Here is a 23,833-nt window from a genome sequence, read left to right on the forward strand (position 1 = left end):
TATGTGGAGTCCTCCATCCACAGCTCAAGAAAGACAAGGAACTACTGGAGAGAGTCCAGCGGAGGGTCCATGGAGTGATTAGGGGACTGCAGCATCTCTTAAAAGGGGAAGCTGGGTGTTTAGCCTGAAGAAGAGAAGACTGAGAGGGGACCTTATCAATGCTTAAAAGCATCTAAAGAGCAGGTGTCGAGAAGATGGGGCCAGAACAGAGTTCTCAACAGTGCCTAGCAACAGGGCAAGGGGCAACAGGCACAGACTGGAACACAGGAAGTTTCACCTGAACATGAGGAACAACTTTCTTTACTGTGAGGGCGACAGAGCACTGGAACAAGTTGCCCTCAGAGGTTGTGCAGTCTTCATTTCTGTAGATATTCAGAACCTACTTGGACAAGTTCTTGTGCAATCTGCTGTAGGTGAACCTGCTTTAGCAGGGAAGGTGGATTGGATGATCTCCAGAGGGCCCTTCCAATGCCAACCATCCTGTGACCCTGTGATATGTCCAACTTTAGAATATTTGTGCTCATTTATTTTGACATACAGTGAAAGCTCTCCCGCAGGATATAAACACAAAACGGAAAACTGATTTCTAGAAGTGGTATTTCTCAGCAAAGCTTGAATAGAATTTTTATAAACTAGGGGCAGCACATTTCTAGCCTAAGGCTTCTGCTCTGCTGAATTTCAAAGACCCACTCTGAAGTGGGTGTTTCAAGCTGTCCAGAACTTGCAAAGACTTCAACAGCAAAAGGATTAGTTTGCCAAAATACTTATTCTTCTTTTGCATCGGCTGTAGAGAGGAGCATAATTCAGTCGCTCTTCTGCTGCTTATATCAAAATACTTTAAAGCAAAATGCACCACTGCTTCCAAAACCAATAATGCTGCTTTGACGCTTAGCTAATGGACACCAGAAGAGACTGGCTGCCTTCAGTGTCTGCCTAAGGCAGCATTCACATTGTTTCATAGCAGCCATACAGAATTTTGTGAAAATATACGCAAAGAAAGATCCAAACGCTGTAATAATGAGATATCCAAATTAGCTTTGTTTTAAGCAAGATTTGGTAGCAGCAGCGCAATGCTTGATGCAAGCTAACTTATCTCTCAAGTAGTTACTACTGAGGAATGCACTTGCAACTCAAAACCGTGAAGACAGGCATTTCAGAGTCTTCACCAGTGATCCAAATAAAGGTATGCACGTACATATACACACATACAACTGCTAGAATCCGATTTCAGCCAGGAGAGTACCTGTTTCGAAGTGTGGGGCACCTTCTGCTTCTATGTGTTCTGAAACACATTTAGACAAGCACAGCTACTGAAACACCTAGAAACAAAAAACTTCTTCCATTGCATGATTCAGAAACATGAGACAGAAGTAATAATTTTCACTTGTATTAAAGAAGTCTTTTAGTTAAGGTGAGACAGAGAACTGTATGTGGTCTCCAAGAACAAGGAATAGCAGGGGCGGGAGGTGGGAGAAAAACCCTCAGCACTCTTCGACTTTTACAGGACCCTTCCCCCTAATCTGATGTTCAAAACCAGACAGAGTTCACTTTTTTCTGGAGTGTAAAAGAGCAAAGTAAAGCAAAATATTAACCTTGCTTCTGATCTTACTTGGCTAGCAACACCTGCACAACAATGGAATTATAAAATCAGCACTGTATTTTTAAAGAAATTAGAAGAACGGAAATCTGTGTCTGTTCTGTTCACACACATGCTCAGCAATAACAGAACCACCTCTATACAACTTCTAACCATCTTCTAGGCAAATTGGACCTTATGTACCACAAATAATTCTGCCACTGCATGCACCTACATCACAGATAAATTTACTGAGTTACCTTGAAAGATCTATTTCTTGTGGTGCCACAATATCCCTGTCACTCACAGCACAGGACCTATTACTAAGGACTGAGATACAGAAATGTTCAAATTTTATGCAAATAATCTAACAGCCTGTTACCACTAGTTGATAGGTGCTTGTAATTTAAACCAACGCTAGACAGTGTGAACCCTGGTAACCATAGATTCTCGCAAGTGTGAGCTTTTAAAATAAGAAAATTCAAATTACCTGTCCATAATCTCAATTTCTATGTAAGCAGAGACCACGCAGCTTTTGCTTCATTCAGTTGTTCCAAAAAGAGCAGTGTCTCTCAACTTTGAGGTCACAGCCCTCAAAATTACTAGGGGGGAAACTTTAGAAGTTTAAAAAAAACCCCAAAACATTAACAACAATGCTAAATGGCTCTTCCCCACAGTTTTTTGTCCTTCGCTGCTAGTGGCTGTTGGCTGAACATTTTTAACTACAGTCAGTAATTAAAATCAGTTTTCACTACCCTACTTTAGAAGAATCAAAATTTAACAGAGCTGAGGTGTACTCAGTGGAGGCAGGAGCACACGGAAAGCACATCAACACAGAGGAGCCTAAACAGTGACTATTTTTCAACTGAACAGAAGGACTGGAACACAGCATCTCACTGCTCATCTATGGCACGTGAAAAGTCGCAGCAGTATCAACCAGCTGCAGGCACGCTACTTGTTCTGCAGCAAGACAGGAATAGCCAGGCTGATCTCACCAGCCGCAAAGTGTTATTTCAACCTTTGGCTTGGTCCTGTACCAACCATCTCCTACTGCAGTACTATGAGACGTTCTGCCTATTAACTCTCTAGGAAGAGGATAGGTAAGAGGTAAGCTCCAATCCATGATCTTCACCTTCTTCTCAAAGCCCACCCCACACAGCCAGATATGACAAGCATTTTCCAGCATTCTCACTGTAATTCAACTAAAGCTTCGGACATATTAGAAGTTTATGATGACTCAGCTCTGCTACAGCTCTTGAGGCTGCCCTTAAATAGTCAACACAGAAATCCCAGTTCAAACCACAGATGTGTCACCCTGGATCTTCCCATGAGTTTAAAGTTCATAACCACAAACAACTGAAAAATAGCTAAGAACAGGAGCAGCCAAGATGCCATTCATCAATCATTAAATAAACAAAATATGCAGTTGTAGAGAGTACAAGTGTTCTTGGAGGCACTGCCACTTACAGTAGCAAAGAAAAAAAAAATCCACCCAGCACAAGAAAAAAACATGAGAAGACTTTTAGATCCTAAAAAATCTCAAGATTGAACAAGCCAAACAGTTAACTGACAGAATTTTATATTTTGCCTCTAATAATTTATCATGTTTATAAATTTATCTTTATATATTATACAGTAAATATAATATCATACAATAATTTGATGGGTTAATGAAAACCTTATTTCGTAATATCTTCAGAGGGATTAGAACAACTGACACCCTAACAGACTTGCAGCACACACAATTCTGAACAGACATAAAATGCACCTAGTCATCGTGCAATTAAGAAGAATGACCAAGATCAACAGCAACTGCCAAAAGGTTGAAAAGCTAACAGACCGTGTGCTGAAAGCAAGTGTAGCTTCAAGGTGTCTCAGTGCACAGCCTGGGAAACAAACCAAACAGCCAGAGTACAACTGAGCAATGTCAGCTATCTTGTTCTATTTATAGGCTTGAAAGTTTGAATATTAAACATCAGAAACGTCAAGCCTAAAAATACATCAAATAATCAAATTACATGTTGTCTCAGCCCTCCTGGAAGTTGAATAGTCGTAACACCTTGAGAACAGCTACTCAAGATGTTCACAAAGTGACTCTTACAAGTATACAAACACGGGATGTGATAAAAGTTGCTACGAGGCTATACATTGAATTCTACTGCCGTTAGCTTATTGAGGTAATCATCTCTTACCCATCAGACCCAGACAGGAAGATCCTAACACGCTTCCTCCTATAGCCTTTCCAATAACTGCATTTATGAAAGCTTCACTGAGACACTCTGAAATAATCAGAGATTTATAAAGGGCTAAGTAAAACATACAAAGCTCTACAATATTTTCAGTTAGTTCTTCTGCAACAGAAAATACAAAGACCACAGCCACTGAAGTCTGGACACCTGAATTAATCTATAATTTATACGTATATCTAGTGTGTTAACTATTTCAAGTATTTCATAAAAGTATTTTAAGAGGCAGTAACCTATTGTTCCTTCCATATTTCTGAATCTCTTCTCTCCCAATAAACACACACCCAAAATAAAAGCCATAAGAGGAATTCCACCTCAACTGAAAGAAAGGACAAACTTGTGGAAGGGGAAAGTGTAATGAAAGATTTCTGTTCAAAATCATAGATCTGAATGTGAAAGCAAGAATCTGTACGAGGAATAATGCAGACACGATTTTGTGCATTTCCACATTTCTCAGTCTTAGAAATACTCTTAAAATACACTACGAGGTGACAAAGTGCTGATCTAATCCTCTTAATTCAATGAAGCCTTCCACTTTAAGCAGCAAAGGCAGCGAACGCACTCCTCTACTGGCATTTTTTATCCTGCTATGGAAGGACCTTGCAGACAGTGGAGTAAACCATACAGAACCAGACCTCTTTACTGAACTGACCACCATAGTATTTTAATTAATCTGTGGCACGGAAATTAGAACTGACAACTTCACGTACACAATACAATCACAGGGCATTTTACTAGCAAAAAGCCGGAGGCAGAAACACTGTTCTCGAAGGAAGAGCTCCTATAAATGTGACAGCATTACAATTATCCCTGTAGTCCTATCTTTGAAATGAAGTAATTAAAAAACTACAATGATTTCCACAGTATTCAACATTAAAAGTTCCAAATAATGCATGTGCATATGCTACACACAGCCTATCATAATTTGTGTTCACAGCCTTCAAAACAGTATTTCCTCACAGAAAAATAAAAAAAAACTTTAGAAAATAATCTGTACTTACATGTTCACACCAGCATGATAAAAGATGTTGATCTTCTTCCCTGTACTTTGGCATTCCATAAACCAAAGCATTTAATCTTGCAGAAACACACACTAAGAATTTCTCCTACTGCATTGCTCAGAATTGCTGTGTTCCAATAAAAATAACGAGAAAAACAGGACTGTCTTTTTTTTTAAAAAACGGAAAACACAAATGGGACTAGGCTTTTTGTAAACACTCATCTTTTTTCATTTTGCCGGACCTCCAGAAAACCCCCAGCCATGTCACATCAGTGTGATTTTTTCGTATGAAACCTGCCACTTCTGAAAGATAACTTTTTCATTATGCATATTTTTTGAAAAGCAAGTTTAAATCACTTATGTTTCCTGCATTTTTAACAATGTGCACATGCAAACAAGGTTTTTTTCCAGGAACTGAGCTCTTCCTTCCATGTAACAGACAGAGAAAAGGGGGTAATTATATACCCTTATTCTACAGAGAATACATCTGTGTGTGCAAAAGCACGACAAAAAACCTTTTTGTTCTAGATGCATTAGAAAAACCATCAAGCTTTCTGAAAGAGTCAAATATTTTCTTCAGCAGTCTCAGGAACTGCAAAAACCACCCTTTTTAAGAATTGTCCTTTTCCAACAATGGCAAATTTTACCATTGTTTTCAACAGAATGACAACCTAAGTTTTGGCAGAACAGCAGCTCACATCCCTAAGCTTCCAATCTTCTACATTCAGCTCAAAGCACCAAGATCAGGCTTATGCACAAACTCTCCCTCAAAATCCATCAGTCCTTCAGCACTGATGTGTTTTCAACAAGTAGCCACCTTTTAACTCAGACAGCTAGTTTAACTGCCTGGAGTCAGGCAGAGGGTTACCTCTATTACCTCCACTCCCTCAATGAAAGCACATCACAAAACAGAAGGGGGAAAAAAAAAAAGACAAAAAAACCCCACTAACAATATTCTCAGCATAAGAAAAAAGCATTCATTAGATTGCTGGAGTAACATTTTACAGCAAGATACAGATTTAATGCCTAAAAGAAGGAAATAAGTTGTCTTGGGAGACCAGCACTGTAGCCTCTTAAACACACACAAAAACACCAAACCAAAACCCCCCCAAAAAGGAAAACAGACTAGTTCCAAGCTTTTGTTCCTAAGTCCACACAGTGAATTCTGAGCTCAGCATAAAAGGGCTCGGAGCTTAACTTGTGTTCCACAGGAAGACGATATCCTTAGATAAAGAGCTAATAACGTTTGAGAAGGTCACAGAGGCACTGACCACTGGCACATACACGAAGTTGCATTTTAAAGCAGTTTTGCCTTTGCTCTCTTGCCTCAGCTCCCAGGACTTAAAGCTAGATCAACAGAAGGAATCAGGAAATACAAACACACTGGAGGGAATCTGTCTGCTCTTAATGACTGCTCTCCTGACAGACTGCCTTCTTTCCCTGAAACAGGAGTCAATTTTGCAGGATACACGCAAACCAAACAGACTCTATAAAAAACTTCCTGCCAGCATTAAAGAAAACATAGAACATGATATTTTGCTGATAACATGTCAGACCCATGAAACAGGGATAAGGCACCTAATATGTTTGCAGTACTGCTCTCTACAAGAATAACCTATCCTGCTACTCAATTAGCTAAGAACAGCAGATGTGTTTTAACACAGCCTCTGCCCATTGCCTTTGTTATATTAACTTGAATGCAAAGCACCATTTGAGGCCAAATATCCTCATCAGGTATCATTTACTAGATCTGTGAGATAAGACTTGCTATCTTGGCAGCTTTCACATCATCTGCTGAATGGCACCAGAAATAAGACACAGGGTAAAAAAAGGCTGAGAGGCAAACGAAACCTGAAGAACCTCACTGTTGAGGCAGTTACGTGTTGCCCAGTATCTCAACCACAAACTTCCTTTCATGCTCAGCAAAGATAAGCCACATCTGTTCTCTTCACAGGAAGTCACCAGCTTACACATTCCTACACGTGGCCTGAGCTGATACCTCGAGATCTGAAACACAAGTTTTAAGCTGTCACAGTTGCTAACACAGTTACTTGGACCTGTGCCTCAAGTATAACAGGGGATGTAGTAATTAGAACGTTCCACGCTTCTGACCTCATACAAACGCGTTGAAGATAATGCCTTGTTTTGGGGGTTTCTGGGTTTTGTTTGTAAACAAAATCCAACAGCAGACAAGATAACAGAAAAGCAGATCAGGAATTTGTTCCTAACTTCAAAAGCAGAGTCTAAAAATAACAGATTTTAAAAATTCGTTTACTTTAATAAACAATATCCTCACAGAAAAACTGATGCAGCATGACCTAGATAACTAAAGAGTGAGGTGGATCTAGAACTGGCTTAACTGACATGTTCAAGGAACTGTGATCAGCAGTGCCCATCTGGATGGCAGTTGCTACTGGAGTAGCCCAGGCATTAATATCTTGTGCCAGCATTGTTCACCATCTTCATTGCAAACTATGATGAGGGCACAGAGCCCACCCTCAGCAAGTTTGCAAGTGACACAAAACTGGAAGGAGTGGTTGATGCACCAGAGGGTTCTGCTGCCAGTGAGAGGCACCCTGAGAGGCTGTAGAAATGGGCCAGCAGAAGTCTCCTGAAGTTACGAGGATGGGCAAAGCCCTGCACCTGGGAGGAGTAACCCTGTGCATCAGCACAGCCTGGGACACAACCGGCTGGAGAGCTGCCCAACAGAGATGTTCTGGTGGAGGACAGACGGGCCACAAGCCATCCACGTGTTTTTGTGGCTAAGCAGGCCAGCAGCCTCCTGGACAGGATTGGGAAGAGCACTGCCAGCAGGCTGAGGGAGATGACTCCTCCTCTCTGCTCATCACAGGTGAGACATTTGGAGTCCTGTCTTGAGTTCTGGGCTCACCAGTCCACGACAGACAAGGACACACCAGAGCAAGTTCAGCAAAGAGCCCCAGAAATGATTAAGGGAGCAGAACATCATGCACGTGACCAGAGATCAAGTGCAATGAATTGTTCAGTATGGAGAAAAAGAAAGCAGGGGGTCTGGGGGCAGGGTGTAGAACTAGATCAGTGCATACAAATAACTGATTAGAAGGTGCAAAGATGTAGCCAGACTCGCAGAAGCACTGCAGTTGCAAGGGACTTCTTGGTACCATATACTCCAATCCACCTGCTCAAGTACAGTCCCCTAAAGCAGGTTGCCCAGGACTACATGCAGTCAGGTTTTACAGCCTTTGTTGGCGATCTGCACCAGTACTCAGCCACCCTCACCATAAGGAATTTTTATTCTTGCCTTCAGACAATTTGACATGTTGTGTCCGTTGCCTCCTGTCTTGTCACCAGTCACTGCTGAGATACGTCTGGCTCCACCTTCTTCATTGCCTTCCATGAGGTGCTTATATACATTGATGAGACCCCGCCCTTGAGCCTCCTCCAGGATAATCAGACCCAGCTCTCAGTCTTTCCTCACAGGAGGGATCCCCCAGTCTTTTCACCATCTTTGGCTGTGTGATGGGCTGACTCCACTGAGTCCGTACCTCTCTGGTCCTGGGGAGCCCAGATCTGGACACGGCACCTCAGACGCAGCCTCAGCACTATCCAGTAGAGGATGACCCCCCTCAACCTGCTGGCAACGGTCTGCCAAGAGCAGCCCAGGCTATTGCTGGCCTTGTTTGGCTACAAAGGTGCACTACTGCCTCATGGTCTGCTTGTTGTCTGCCACGGACCCAAAATCCTCAGCAAAGGTGATTTCCAGCTGCTCAGGCCCCAGTATGTACCAGTGCTTGGGGTTACTCTTCCCCAGATGCAGGACTATTTTGAGAGCTATCCAGTGACAGGACAAGAAGTAAAGGGTACGAACTGGAATAAAATAAATTCCTTTTAAATATAAGACAATAGCACTTCTTTCGGCCAGAGTGGTCCAGTACTGATACTGGTTGCCAAGAGAAATTGTGGAGCCTCTGCCTTTGGAGATACAGAGCCCGATAGTGCCGGGCAACCTACCATAGTTGACCCTACTCTGAGCAGCAGCGCTGGACTAGGTCCCTTCCAACCTCAACTAACGTACAGTTCTAGGATTCAGTGGATGTAAAAGCAAGTGTGAGAACAGGATCTTAATTACATTCCATAACAGTAAATGTAATTGCATAAAGTAGCCAAAATTAAGACTATCTGTTGCACATAGTATTTTAGTATTTGATAAAGTTCCTGAATTATAACTCTTCAGTTATTTGTTCTGTGAATTTAATGTTAGATATAAAGGGACATGGATTCATTTTTCTCCACCATATATAAAATAACCTTCTTCAGTAACTGCAAAGACATAGGTATCATCAACATTATTCCTCCAAGCAGTGTTTACTACTACTGTATAAGCACCCTTGTAGCAACAGTTGTATTTTTAATCTCCAGTACCTAACAAACACAGATGACAAAAGAAAATAACATTTATATTTTAATTTGTAATCCTCATACCAACTAATCGGGGAAAACAATTTAAGTTACATGAAAATTACAATACTAAAACTCAGCATCCATTCCAATCACAAAGATTTTGAAGAACTATCAAGAAATATTACCACATAGCTTAAACCTACCTTTCTGCAGTAATTTGACCTCTCCATTTTCTTTCTTGATTTCATTCATTATTTTGTGCTTCTTCTTCTCTTTTTGCTTCTTTTCCCTTTCTTTAATTTTTTCTTTGATTTGGGCTGAAATGCAAATGATTAACAGTTAAGTAGGAACGGAAAACTGTCACATGCATGTTTCACATTACACTATGTAATCTCTAATATGAGGATAAAAGGAGTTACAAAGAAATCCCAGCACTTACAATATGAAAAGCTAATATTTATCTATTGCATAATCCAGCACAAGTTTATTTAACTCAGACAAGTTTTGTTTCTATTACGTTAGAACCAGATGCAAAACCACAGCACATTAGCTGTATACGGTCCATAGATTTATGCTTATTCCTACTACAATCTCCTCTTACTTTGCATCTGTAATTGGCTCTTATTTCTTGAAATTCAAGTTATCTGCACTAAATAAATGGGCAGAAAGAGCAAAGTCCGTGTTTTCCTGGGCACGCATACACACTAGAAACCTCACATAACTATCTCCACATAATCTAAACTTAACAGCTTTGAACAAAGACTTAATTTGTCAGCCAGAAAATCTTTCACATGACTTTTACAGGCTACACTAACGTATCAATAGCATTAAGATGTAATTAATAGACAAGTGAAACATGCTGTATTTACACAGCAAACAATGCACTGGTGCTTCCCCTGCTTGCCTACCACCAGCAACAGCTCACCTGAGCAGTCTCATTATTCCTTTACTTCCTTGTCACGTCACTCCAGCTTTTTAAATCTTTGTCATACAGAAGCACAGCCTTTAGGCATACGTTCTACATGAAAAACACCAGACCCAGAGGAATTCATAATTTCAGTGAGCAACCTTTTCAAGTCAAGTTTAGATTTACTTTTGAGGCCAAGCATTTAGAGAAATCAGATTTAACTAGTCTTAGACGCACTGTGACCAGCACTTCATGCCTGGTTTCCTGGCCTGATGCCAAGTACCTGCTCCAAGCGTTTACTGGGCTTTTTATCCTCCGCAGGGAAAGAGGAAATCCGATTTCAAGCTTCTATATAATGTTACGCTTCAGAATGCTTTTCCAATAATACAGCTGAGAGATATTTTATTTATGGTACTCGTCTTATAAACCCCACACGGAATCAAAGAGAAATCCAACTACTCTTCCTCAAGCATTCACACAAAATAGAAGCAGGAGGTATCGTCACTATTAATAAATCAGAAATATTGCTCAGAACCAAACCAAAGCAAGCCTTCAATTCTAGAAGGCAATATAGCATCCCATAAACAAACTATTTATAAAGCACATTAACAGCTAAACAAAAAGTGCAAAGAGTTGAGGGTAATCCACATAAAAGAATATTCTAACGACTCCACTGCATCCATATCTTTCCTTGTAGCAATTTTCTAGCAAGGCTACGGAACTTGAACCTTAACAGTTGTCAGGATGAAGAAAGTATTTTGGGAAGAAAAGTCCAAGAAAAACAAAAACTAAAAGCTATGGCAATTGAGATAGATCTGTTTTTTATCCGCAGATCAAGATAAGCAGCGGAGAGAGAACAGAAACTTTTCTGGCACAAAAGAAATAAGGAGTAAGGTAGCTGTGCTTAGAACTGTTTGGAAGTCTTGGTTCTGATGAACTGAAAAATACATGCAAGAACAGCCTTCTAACAGTTCAATGAGAAGGGAAGACAAAGCAGATTCATGTGTATCACAGAACATTGAATCCAAACAAGCCTTCCTAAGCAACACAAATCTGTACTTTCTAGGAATAAATTAAGCAGACGTGAATCCTCCTCTCCGGTCTTATTTCTTCCCAGAAGAAACCCTCAAATAGTAAATCTCCTGCAATTTAGTAGTATGAAGTAGGAAATAAATTATACAACAGGAGTTTAAGTAACAGGCTAAAAGCAGACACTCACTCAGCAAGTGGGCAGTAACTTCAGTATTGATTTGTAACCTGCACTGAATTTTCAACTCAGCCAAGACTGTAATTATCATGGGAAGACCTAGTTTTATCTCAACGTTTGGGTAGTTTTAAGAGGCATACTTGACTTCTGCTATCACTTATGAATCAAAGAAAGATTGAAGAGCATATACAAATGCTGAGCCTTGTTGAAAGAGGCCACGAGAAAGGCTGAAAGAATCCTTTATTGCAGGCTCATGAATAGCATTACAGGCCAATGAATCTTTCAGTTTTGTCAGAAGCAACACATAAGTAAGGAAAGGGAACAAACTGAAACCTTTTAAAGAGCCTCTAGTTTATGTTCACATCTAGAAAGCAATTAGCAGAGTCAATGGTGAGATGTACCAGAAAAAAAGGAACAATGAAAGTGTCTTGTGACCTCCTCCAGCAACAATCACAAGCAAATCATATCTAGAGGCTACAAATGCAATATAAATGCAGCTGACGAAGGATTGAAATGCATTAAACGTAACTATTTCCCTTTTAGAAATCACAGTACTGTAATGAAGCCAGTGTACAGCCTAAAGCAAGTAAAGAACAACTGAGAATCCCAATTTAAATGTACAAATTCTCAGGCCTCCTCCCTCAAAGCCCACAGAATAGATAAGCATCAGATAGCAGATTTCTCCTTAAAATAAGTGTACATAAGAATTGAAATAAAGGCAAAACACGCAATTTAAAAAAAAAGTTGAAACGAGTTCATGGATTAAAACTTCTGTCAAATTTCACTTCAAATGTTTGCATTTAATTAGTAAAAGTAAGTATTTTCTAGTCTGGCTGGCAGAACTCAAGACAATTCTCAAAATATACTCTGTAGATTATTCTCATCAGTGATAATATTCCATTTCACAGCTTTCAGTGAGATGCAGAGATAAAAATCAACTAAATAGTTTTAACGTTTGAGTTTACTACAAAATTTCTTGCAGCCTAGCTATGCTGGCTCTGCAATGCCAGTAAATTTAGAAGTATCCAATTGTCATTCTAGTTCATGAACACAGTTAAAATATGAAAATGGCATAGATCTGTAGCAAAGAAGGGCAAGTGCAACTCTTGAAGCACAGTCACCATACTAATTGCTGCCAGCATACAATGTTGCTCAATAAAGTTGCTAAGAGTTCAATACAGGCTAGAGCTCTTAGGACTTTCCAAAATGCTACAGAGGAGTACCTCTCCAAGTGCGTATTGTAAAATAAGGTATCCATTCCCCCTATCCATACATAATCAGTTCAAATCTCACTTTCTCAATCAAAAAACATGAAAATTCTTCACAAAAAAAATCCTGCTTTGAAACAAATTCCTCCAATATTAAGAAATTAACAACCTACATGTCACTGAATAAACAACCACCAAGTGAAGCTGGCAAGGGAAAACAAGACAAAACTTGCTCTGTTGAACAAGTTAAGAAAACTTGGGACATTCTTACACAGCTTTTTTGAGGTTTACCAGTAACAGATACTGCTGATCCAAAACCTGAGGCCTCTACTTAATTCGTTGGGCAACAGCATCTCACAGTAGCAAAGGACAGAGACACACTCATCTTTCTATGCCCACAGAATATTCTGCAATTAGCTCTTACAAGTGCTAGTCCTAACAAATTTGAAAAATAAAAAGGCCTGAGCTGTCATGGGGAACAGGATGAAAGAGTCCCCAGGGAAATAAACGGTCAGTGATCACAACAGGAGAACATCAAGTACCAACAGCTATTAATTCCGTATGTCACAGCACTGCAGTTGGTACTGGAATAGGGTTTTTGCACATTAATGAAAAACTGAAGCTTCATAAAAGCAATTAACAAATTTAAGTTTAATATGCTAATGAGGAGATAATTTGAGTTCAAGGGAAGGGACAATTTGACTCAAACAGAGAAAACAGGTTTTAATAAAAAGTTCTTCATTCTGAAAACAACCTAATATAGATGTACCAGTGGCTGCAAGCTAGCCTGACATCCTTAATCCATAAGTGGTTATACCACAGTTCATTTCTTGGGGGTTGGTGGGTAAACAAAGGCACAAGTTAGTCACAGGAACAACTTACTAAATATGTGGGCCATTATTGGAACTTCTTACACAAGGATGTGGCTATTTCGTTCTTGAGGAGGAGGGAGAGGCAAGTTTGGCGGTGGGCTGGGGGGCTATTTTTTAAAAAGTCCTAGTCTAAATAAAAGGATTAAAACGTTTAAATAAAATTAAAAAGAATAGGCATAACATATGTTCTGCAGGAAACCACGAAGGATTTTATAGTAGCAACCCTTCCAAAATTAATCAACATTATACAATATTTTTAAGTTAAGAAACCTATGCATATTTACATTTCAGTAACTGTTTTTTTTAAAATATCTACTAAAATGGAAAAAAAATCACAGCAATGTAAACTTCAGATTTGATTTATTTGCCATCTCCCTTTTTACAAGCTTGTTCTGGTAAGGGATAATCCAAAGATTAGTCAGGTACTGAATGTAAGCATTTGTTTTAGCTCTCAACATGGCCAGAACACAGCTGGATAACTGATGTCTCTATTTCTACTCCCTACACTATACTGAGACAGCCGACAGCTATTTTGCTGCAGCATAGTAACCCTTAGCCTTCTCACATCCCACTACATGCCTTTCCTGCACACATACAGACTTCCTATTCCTTTATGTACCTCAAAACACATTAAAACTAAGAGCCAAAAGTTTAAAGCAATTTGTATCCCAGGGCAAAGATGGAAGAACCCTGTATCTTTTGATGAAGTTTTTCCACTATCAAAATGCACTTTTGTTTCCTATGCTTTTGACAGAAACACACTGCTTAGGAAAGAACTGGTCACAGGCTAAATAGAGTTTGTAAGTATTCTCTACTTGGGTTTAAAAAAAAAAAAAACACATAAGAAGGTAGGAATCGGCTCTGGAAGGTCCAGTAAGAGTTTGGCTCACTCCTTAGCTTTCAAGTTCCACAGCCTGAAGAAAAAAGAACTCTCTATCATAGAGTTATTTTTTTACTCTACTAAATAAGCCAATGTTATGTGTAAATTTTGTAAAATACAGTGTTCTGTAGGAATAAGCATCCCCATTTAGAGAAAATATATACAAGGAATGAAGAGATTTTCAGATCTGTCATTCAAGTCCACAATGTGAGTGTCATCACAAAGTCCATATTCTTTAATTTTAACGTCACAGAAATGGTACATCCATGAATGAAATGCAATAACAGCGGTATATTTTTTAAAAGTGCAATATACAGGCAAGAAGCATTCCATTAGTGTTTCCACTTCACCTTCCTAAACATCACCCAACGAATGTTTTCACTTTACAGTGAATCCACATGATTAACTGAATTAATTCAGAGTGATATGTATACTTCCTCCTCAAATCCAAAAGCTTCTACATTTTTGGATGTTGGATTAAGTACATAAATTAAAAAATTGTATACTGTATTTATATGGTAAACAGCCATTTACTACCAAAGGCTATAGAAAAAGGTTTCTGTTTCCTAACTAGGCAGATATCTTCTCAAAATCATTGCAGTTATTTCCTAAATAGCAGATAAAGGAACACAAATTCACAGAGCACACCATTCAGATTTCAGAAATTAACCAGATCTTCATCGCTATTGCAGGCTTTCTACAGGCAAAAAGGTAAATGGAGTATGCAGAGAACAAGTCAAGTGGGAAATGCTCTGGAAGGGATTACATGCAATGTGGTCACTGTCACATCATGAAATTGCACCTGGAACCCATGAGGCAGCTTAAGCAAGTCTGTTTCAGCACTGTAAGAGCCGAGCTTTACAACCGTGTCAGATGCCAAAACTTGCAGCTGCTTTGCAGCAGTTTTCCAGATGGCAACCCACATAAGTAGTCGGCCACAGATCATATTCCGAGTATCCTGTCTCTCTCTCTCTCCTCCCTTTGATTTAAGGGCTGCCACTGCACATCAGGCGTAATATTTACGAACTACTGCTAACGGACACCATCAATATGGTTAACACCAACAGCCCTGGTGAGGTGAACAGAAAGGGGAGGAGGAAGGGAGTACAAGAACATCAATCACCCTGCCTTCCATCGGCACTCTCCTCCCTTTATGCAAATATACATAAAAATAAAACCTCAAGAAGCCATGATTATCTGGTTATGCAGATACATGAAGTACATTTAACACCACTACGTTAACGGTTTTGACACCTGCACTTTTATTAAGTCACACAAGGTATGCAGGAGAGCAGGCTTCCTGACTTAATTAATATGAGAAACCCTATGCAATATTTCTGAGACACCACTACTCCCCTGCTCCAAAAAAAAAAAAAAAATCATGATAGCTTTCCCATTCCAATAACCAAGAATATTTGGCCAATATTCCTTTCAACAATTAATGTTTAAAATCCAAGATATGACTAAAGAAACCCCATTACCAGGCAAGAACATTTCCCCAAGACCTTCAGCGAACTGAAAGAAAGAAGCCTTTCAGAATCAATGCATTTCTAAGAAATGTAAATCTAATTTCTGCAATTCCTCTAATATTTGCACTCCTAAAGGAGACCTTCCACATGCAGAACTGAATGAGCCAAGTCTAAGCTAAGGCACTGGGGAGTTGCATCAGAAATCAGTAGTGGAGAAGGTAACAGCTGCAAACAAGGCCTCTACAAGGGGTTTCAGATCCAATTCTTCAGCCTACTGATCTTGTTTCAACTAAAAAAAAAAAAAAAATTACTTACTATTCTACAAACAGAATAAGTTTCTGCTGTGTAAAACACACACCGAGCTGGACTCTGGGCTACAGGAGGGAATTGCTTTGTTCTCCAACTTATACAACAAAAGATGTCTAGCAAACCTTCATGATTATTTCAAAGAAAGGAAAAGAGTAAAGGGCCCCTCAGGAGGTAGATACACTTCTCCAAAGTCATCTCAACATTGAATGTTTACGTTAATGTCACTATCGGCTGTCAAAACTAAATTGCATATAAATCTCAAACACTGAAAGAAATAGGACGAGTCCTTCCTCCTTTTATACACCACACTTAAAACTCTAAGGATTTGCAGTGGGGTGTCTGAACAGGAATACAGAAAAGCATTCAAGACACTGATCAAGAGGCCTCACAAGCATGAAAATGACAGCTGAATTTACCGTGTTTGGCAGGGGGGAGAGGGAAGTGAGTCAAGCCACACAGTACCAAAAAAAAAAAAAAGAAAAAAAGAAATAGAAGTAAACAGAAGAAGGAAACATTTAGCAGAAGAAAAAAAGACAACCTAACTAGCACGGTGCATGGCTCAAGCTCTAAAGCAGGGGAAAAGAAGAAAATCCTAAACTATGAAACAAACATCCTTCCAGATGCAAATCCAAAGCAGTAAGTCTGAAAAGTACAATTTACGGAAGGCTTAAAATCCAGAAACGTCATGTAGCCCAAAGCCAGAAAGTTATCAGAAGAATCACTGATAAATGCTCACTTGAAATCTAATCCAATTTATCTTTCAAAGACAGTAGCAGAAAGAAAGGAAAACAACCAAAAGTGAAAACAAGAGCTACAGGACCACATTCAGCTTTCCTGCTCATACCGCGAACTCCTATCTGTACATTAAAAATACCAGTCTCACTCTGTATTTGCTTGCACACTAAGATAATCTTATCAGCAAATGGATCCTGGAAGGAAAAAAAAAAAAACAGACGGAGAGGGAAATTCTACACAGAAGTGACCACAACGAAAAGGAAAGATGGGTCATTCATCTGAATCACACTTTACAGCAAGTGTAGTGATCAAATAAAAAAAAAATTTCGGTGAGAAATGGCAGAGCTGAGCTTTGCACTGTTAAGAAAACAATTGCAACTATGAACTGTTAGAGCAGAAGATCAGTTGAATGACAAACTGAATCAGTAGAGTCATAAACTGGAACAGCAATCATTTCCATCAGATTCACACCATGTCTTAAAACAAAAACAGTTACACAACTTAATTCTACTACCAGAATGCAGGTAACAAGTGAAATTAAAGCTTATTTTAAACAGTTTAAGCCTCTTCTCTGCAGGAAAACCATGCATATGGCAAAATGTTCTTCCAGGTTCTGTGCATGCAAGATCATGTCAGAAAGGTTCACTCAACTCCATTCATTTAACTGAAACACAAGCTGTAAGACCTGGGTATGACTCTGCAAGTTAAAGGTCTTCCTGATTAATTAAAAGGCCAGAGAAATCTGTAAATGAAGACTTCCTCAAGGAAGAAAATACAAACATTTTAAAGAGCTTTAAGCAAATCAACCACCTTGGCTATAACCGAGCTTAACATCTTCCAATCAGGTAGGAAAGAGAGGTGCCTCAAAACCAGGCTCTCTTAGCTGGTAATAACTATTGCAAGCAAGTGACAAACATCAGCTCCTGTAATCAGCTTTTCTGAAGGGTAGGAGAAAAAACTTCTTATGATTTCCTCCTCTGTGTCAACATTCTTTACCATCATCACAGTAAATAAACTAGCATTAGGAAAACACTATTAGTGCTACTCAAAGTCCTATGATGAGTTTCACAACTCCAGTCTCATATTTATTCCACATCATCGCACACGCTGATTCCCTGTGTTATCTTATCTAAACCACAGTCCCAGCAATAACACCAGACAAATTTTGCGATTCTTCCCCGTGATCCCCCTAGCTTCATTCCTCAGTTTCTCCCCGACTGAGATCTCTGTAGGCCCTTCCTCTCTCATCAGAGTAAAGCTTTTCCTCCTAGTCTCATAATTGCTACATGCAGCAGAGTATGCACACACCTGCCCCTTAGAACTGTGATTTCTCCCAATCTATAGACACAGGCATCGTTATCAGTACAACATTCAGTTGGGAATCCCACTCCATCCTGCGTAGCCATATGCAATGCACCTCCACTCAGGCTACAAAGAGGAAGATGGAGTTTTTCCATCTCCAGAGCCTCAAAACAACCAAGGAAATCTCACTCATCTGCTTATCTTTCAATTATTTTGCCTCTTATAAAGGCTTCTGCACCTCTAGTCTCCTCATCTTTTCTTCGTGGCAGATGCAACACTGATATGTGTAGCAGCTCTACTATTACACAAAACCCCCCAAATTTACTCTTGATATTGTCTGTGTATGGTGCCAAAGTTTTCCACACTTCTTCTCTCCTACCCTTCCTCTAACCACCTGCCATGTTTTAATCCCAGCCAGCAACTAAGCCCCACAAAGGCCCTCACTTACTCCCCTCCAGTGGGATGGGGGAAAGAATCAGAAGAAGAGAAGTGAGGAAAACTCATGGGCTGAGATAAAGACAGTTTAATAGGTAAAACAAAAGCAACATGTGCAAGCAAAGCAAAGCAAGTTTACTCACTACTTCCCATCTGGAGGCAGATATTCAACCATCCCAGGAAAGCAGGGCTACATCACCTCTAACAGTTACTAGAGAAATGCCCTCCTGAATGTCTCCTACTACTTCCTCTGCTGTCCCGGCTGTGTCCCCTTCACAACCTCCTGTGTACCCCCAGCCAACTTGCTGGTGAGGCTGTGGGAGAGGCAGAAAAGGCCTTGACAACACCAGCACTGCTCAGCAACAATTAAATCATCCTTGTATCATCAACACTGTTTCCAGCCCAAATCCAAAACACAGCCCCATACTAGCTACTACGGCGAAAATTAACTCTTCTTCCAGCTAGAACCAGCACACCTTCTTTGCCTTTTCTTTAGCACCTACAGAGATGCCCTTTACCCCAGAACAAGATCATAATCACCTCCCTCTTACACAGCTTTTGCATACTATTTCCTCCCATTTTCAGGTCAATATCTCAATTTCACTCCTTCCACATTCCTCATCACTGCTGCAATGAGAGCCTCTACAGTATCTTCTCCTTTATTCCACAGTCCTAGCAATCCCAATACACAAGTTCTCCTATTTTGCCTTCCTACCCTAATTTATCATTCCTAGTTTTCTTGTCTACTTACTACTCTGCATGCCCACCCACCCACTCCACCAGTCATTCTTTTCTCCCTGCATCACAACTGCACTTCTCCTTTCCTCTCTGAAAAGTAAATTATTCACAGGATGAACAGCACAAACCTGTTCTTTAATCTACAGTCAAATACAGAACCAATTAAAAAGGCTGGTTGTTCTTAGCAGAAGACTCAGTGCATCCTTCACTTTCTTAGAGCCTTCTATGCCAGGATATACAGTTTAATGAATATAAGCTTTTTCATTCATATAGAAAACTATGCTACAAAAACTTAGCTATAGAAACAACTTTATCTAAACAGATATCTGGAGACCCAGATGTCATACAGGCACCATTTGTCTTGGAAAGTGTTATTTGTTGCCTGTACTTCGGTTTTCAAGAAATAAATGAAACATGAAAATATTTGCTCTGAGCAAACAGCAACTAAAACATCAAGTTCTTGCATCTGTTAATATACAAGTTCTGAGAAAATATCCTTTCCACGTACAATATGCACAATTTCCTCTTTAAAGACAAACCACTGCTTTCAGGAGGGTTCAAATAATAATTATTCAGTTGACACCATCACTGTCATAATTTCTTTTACCAATGTGCAAAAAATATTTCATCCTGTTATTGTAATATTGTTCTCAGATATGAATTAACATGATTGTGTAACACTAGTAGGACATTATGACAATCTGAGTGAATACGGTTATCATTATTTCTACGGCTTTGCTAGAAAGATATCGGGGGAGTCTCTTAGCAGCTATCCTTGAAAAGAAGACTGCTTCACCAACATCAAATGTGTACTGTCATTTCTGAAAACTCTAAGTCATCTTTTGGACAGAAACAAGGGAAAAAAAACTAAGATAAAATACTCAAACTCACTGAAATAACATACCTAAAGCCACTTGTACACAAGGTATCGAGATCTCAAGAACAAAGAGATGCAGGCAACATGCTGACCAAAAAGAACAAGAAACAACCAACAGACAAAAAGGCATATTCATACTAACTGTTCTCTACAAGTTCGTCTCATCCTGTAAGTACAGGTATAGGCTACAATCAAAGTAACCTAAGCCTACATAACAGCCACAAGTTATCTTTCCTTTCAAAGAAAAGAAACTTGCTTAGAGTGGGTAATGGAGTTAATGTTTTAAGTTCTTCCTATTTCAATGTAGATGCAAAAGCATGAACATCTGGTTTGAGGTCACCAGCGACTGGGAAGGCATACACTGGAAATAAAACCGTATTATTGTATTCTCTTTTACTTCCTAAGCATCTACTGTTGATCACAACAAAGATCCAGCAAAGATCTGAGCAGGAATCTAGCCTAATACTTTGCTTTGCCTGGCCATTTCTGTCCAGCCCCATTAATAAACTAACCTAGCACTCCCCCCATTTCTAATGACAACCTCGAGCATTTCTTGGAAGATTTTAGCCCAGTGATCATCAGGAAACAAAGCAAACCTGAAGCAGCAACTAAATGAGATTTCAAGTCTAAGTATCTAAATCTTAACTGCATGCTCTCTAGTACTCGATGACTTAGCCTGTAAAAATTAGAAGCCTAATAAATGAGATATCCAGGATTTAATTTTAAAATTGGGGGGGGAGGTGTCTGTAACATGGGGTCTTCTCCATTTTTGCTCCCCACAGCAAAGATAAACTCACTTTTGCTGGCAGATCTCTAGTTAATTACCAGGCACCCTTATTTCCCTAATAGGTAAGAAAACCTACGGCCTCTGGCAGCTTCTAGCTGACGAAATCGCTAATTCCACACCCCCTTTTTTGACAGAATTGACGGCAGCCCGAGCCGGCGCTGCCTTTCCCTCGCTCCACGGCAGCGAGACCCCGGCCGGAGCCGCAGCCGGGATGGCGAGGGGGCCGGGCCGGGACCGGCAGCCATTCGAACGCCTCGACCCGCGCTCCACGACCATTTCCTGCGGCCTTGCTGCCCCTTCCAGCCCTCCCCTCCTCCCAGAACCCTCCAGCTGCGGGCAGAGATGGATCCCACACCTTACACATTCTGGGCTTGCTGCCTCTTTCCAGCCTTTCCCTCCTCCCAGAACCCTCCAGCTGCGGGCAGCACAGAACCCCCTGACCATGCCTGCTCTGCTCCTACTGCCCGTCCCAGACCCTCTTCTCCTCCCAGACGCCCCCGACCAGCTGTGGACAGCGAGGGATGCCCTCACTATGCCCACTCTGGCCTTGCTGCCCCTTCCAGACTCACCCTCTCTTCCCACATCCCCACTCCCCCTCAAGCTACGGGCAGCAAGGGACCCCTTCACCGTGCCCACCTTGCACTTGCTGCCCCTCCCAGACCCTCCCTCCTTCTGTGGGCAGTGAGGGACCCTCACAACATGATCACTCTGGACTTGCTGCCCCTTCCAGAACCCACCATTCCTTCCAGACCCCCCGCCTTCAGCTGCAGTCAGTGAGGGACGCTCCCACCATGCTCATTCTAAGCTTGCTGCCCCTTCCAGATGCCCCCTCTTCTCCTAGAACCCCACCACCAGCTGCAGACAGCAAGAGGTCCCCTCACCATGACCACCCTGGACTTGCTGCCCCTTCCAGATCATCCCCCTCTAGCTGCAGGCAACGAGGGACCCTCACACCATGCTCATTCTGAGCCTCTTGCCCCTTACAGACCCCCACCCCACAGCTGTAGGCAGCACAGGACCCTCAACACCATGCTCATTCCGAGCTTGCTTCCACTTACAGACCCTAGCTCCTTCCACGGGCAGTGAGGGACCCCCACACCACGACCACTCTGGACTTGCTGCCCCTTCCAAACCCCCCTCCAGCTGCGGGCAGCGAGTGACCCTCACACCATGATCATTCTGAACTTGGTGCCCATTCCAGACCCCCCTGCCCCAGCTTCAGACAGCAACAGACCCCCTCCACATGCCCAACCTGGACTTGATGCCCCTTCCAGATACCCCATTCCTTCCAGACTCCTCCATCTGCAGACAGTGATAAACCCTCACACTGTGGTCATTCTGAGCTTGCTGCCCATTCCAGACCTCCCTCTCCTCCCAGACACCCCTCCAACTGCAGGCAGCAAGTAACCCTCACGACCATTCTGAGCTTGCTGCCCTTTCCGGAACAACCACCCCCGCCAGCTGCAGGCAGCGCGGGACCCTCACACCGTGCTCACTTTGAGCTTGCTGCCCCTTCCAGACTCCCCCTCTCCTGCCAGACCCTCTCCCCTCCGAACACCCTTCAGCTGCAGGCAGCAAGGGTCCCTTACACCTTGATCATTCTGAGCTTGTTGTCCTTTCCAGACTCCCTCTCTCCTCCCAGACCCTCTCCTCTCCGACCCTGCTCCAGCTGCAGACAGCGCGGGACCCTCACACCATGATCATTCTGAGCTTGCTGTCCTTTCCAGACCCCCCACACCAGCTGCAGGCAGCAAGGAACCATCAAACCATGATCGTTCTGAGCTTGCTGTCCTTTCCAGACTCCCTCTCTCCTCCCAGACCCTCTCCACTATTCCCAGAGCCTCTCCTCTCCTCTCAGACGCCCCTCCAGCTGCGGGCAGCGCGGGACCCTCACATGGTGCTCATTCTGGGCTCGCTGCCCCTTTCAGACTCCCCCTCTCCCCCCAGGCCCCTCTAACTGCGGGTCGGGTCCCTCTCACCCCACCCCTCCGAGCCCGCTGCCCCCCAGGCCGCTCTCGCCGCCCCTCCCCGCGGCCGCCCCTCACCTTTCGGCAGCAGCAGCTTCACCACCTCGCCGTTCTCCTCGCGCCCCGCCGCGCCCGGGCCACCGCCGCCGTCCGCCCCCGTCGCCACGGCGGGCAGGGCGCCGTGCCTCCTCCTCTCCTTGTCCCGCTTCTCCTTGGGCCTCTTGGCCTTGGCGGCCGCGCCGCCCTCGGCGGGCAGGGCCGGGCGGTGCCGGTGGTGCCGGTGCTGGTGGGCGGGCGGCAGCAGCGCGGGCGGCAGCAGCTTGCGGGGCAGCGGCGGCGGGAAGGCGAAGCCGCCCGCGCTGCCGGAGGGGAGCGCGGCGAAGCCCCAGGCCGCGGGGCCGCCGAAGCCCGGCACGATCGAGGGCAGCGGCAGCGCCTGCTTCCCGCCGCCCCCTTCGCCGTTGACGCGCTTCGCGCCCTTCGGGCTCCGCTCGTCCGCCCCCTTCATCTTCTTGGCGGCCGGCTGCGACCCGCGGGAGGCCCTGGCGTCCGGGGCCGGCCTGGCGCCGAACGGCTCTGGCGACGCCGCGCCGCGGACGGGGCTCGGCGGCTCCGCCATTTTGGGCTCCTGCTTCTATTTACTCGGGGCTCGCCTCGACCGACAGAACCGGGAGGGAGGGGCGAGGGGGGGGGCGCCGCCGCCCGGCCCAATGGGCAGCGGAGGCGCCCGAAGGACGGCGGGATCGGCCGGTGGCGGCGCGAGGACGGGGCGGGCTCCCGGCCGATTGGAGGCAGCAGCCTCGGCTGAGCGCGCGGCGGAGCGGGGGGCGGCGGGCGCAGCCGCTAGGGGACGGAGCGGGGAGGCGGCGCTCGGCTCCTCTCGGCCCCGCTCGGCTCCTCTCGGCGCCGCTCGGGCCCTCTCGGCTCCGCTCGGCTCC

The 23,833-nt window shown here is 42.9% G+C and overlaps 1 protein-coding gene across 2 annotated transcripts in view; it reads right to left on the reverse strand.

Moving 5' to 3' along the window:
• The window catches only part of RSBN1L (round spermatid basic protein 1 like), a 56,682-nt gene extending 33,122 nt beyond the window's left edge, over nt 1-23,560 (reverse strand). For both annotated transcript variants that reach the window (XM_069879211.1, XM_069879134.1), the window contains exons 1-2: nt 22,974-23,560; nt 9,406-9,519 (exon numbers count right to left, since the gene is read on the reverse strand). In XM_069879211.1, the coding sequence (XP_069735312.1) occupies nt 9,406-9,519; nt 22,974-23,514 (655 nt within the window). In that variant the 5' untranslated portion in view covers nt 23,515-23,560. The remainder of the gene's footprint in view (nt 1-9,405; nt 9,520-22,973) is intronic.
• Nucleotides 23,561-23,833: the final 273 nt, after the last annotated feature.

Source organism: Phaenicophaeus curvirostris, chromosome 1, assembly GCF_032191515.1.
Source record: "Phaenicophaeus curvirostris isolate KB17595 chromosome 1, BPBGC_Pcur_1.0, whole genome shotgun sequence".
NCBI classification, from domain to species: Eukaryota; Metazoa; Chordata; class Aves; order Cuculiformes; family Cuculidae; genus Phaenicophaeus; species Phaenicophaeus curvirostris.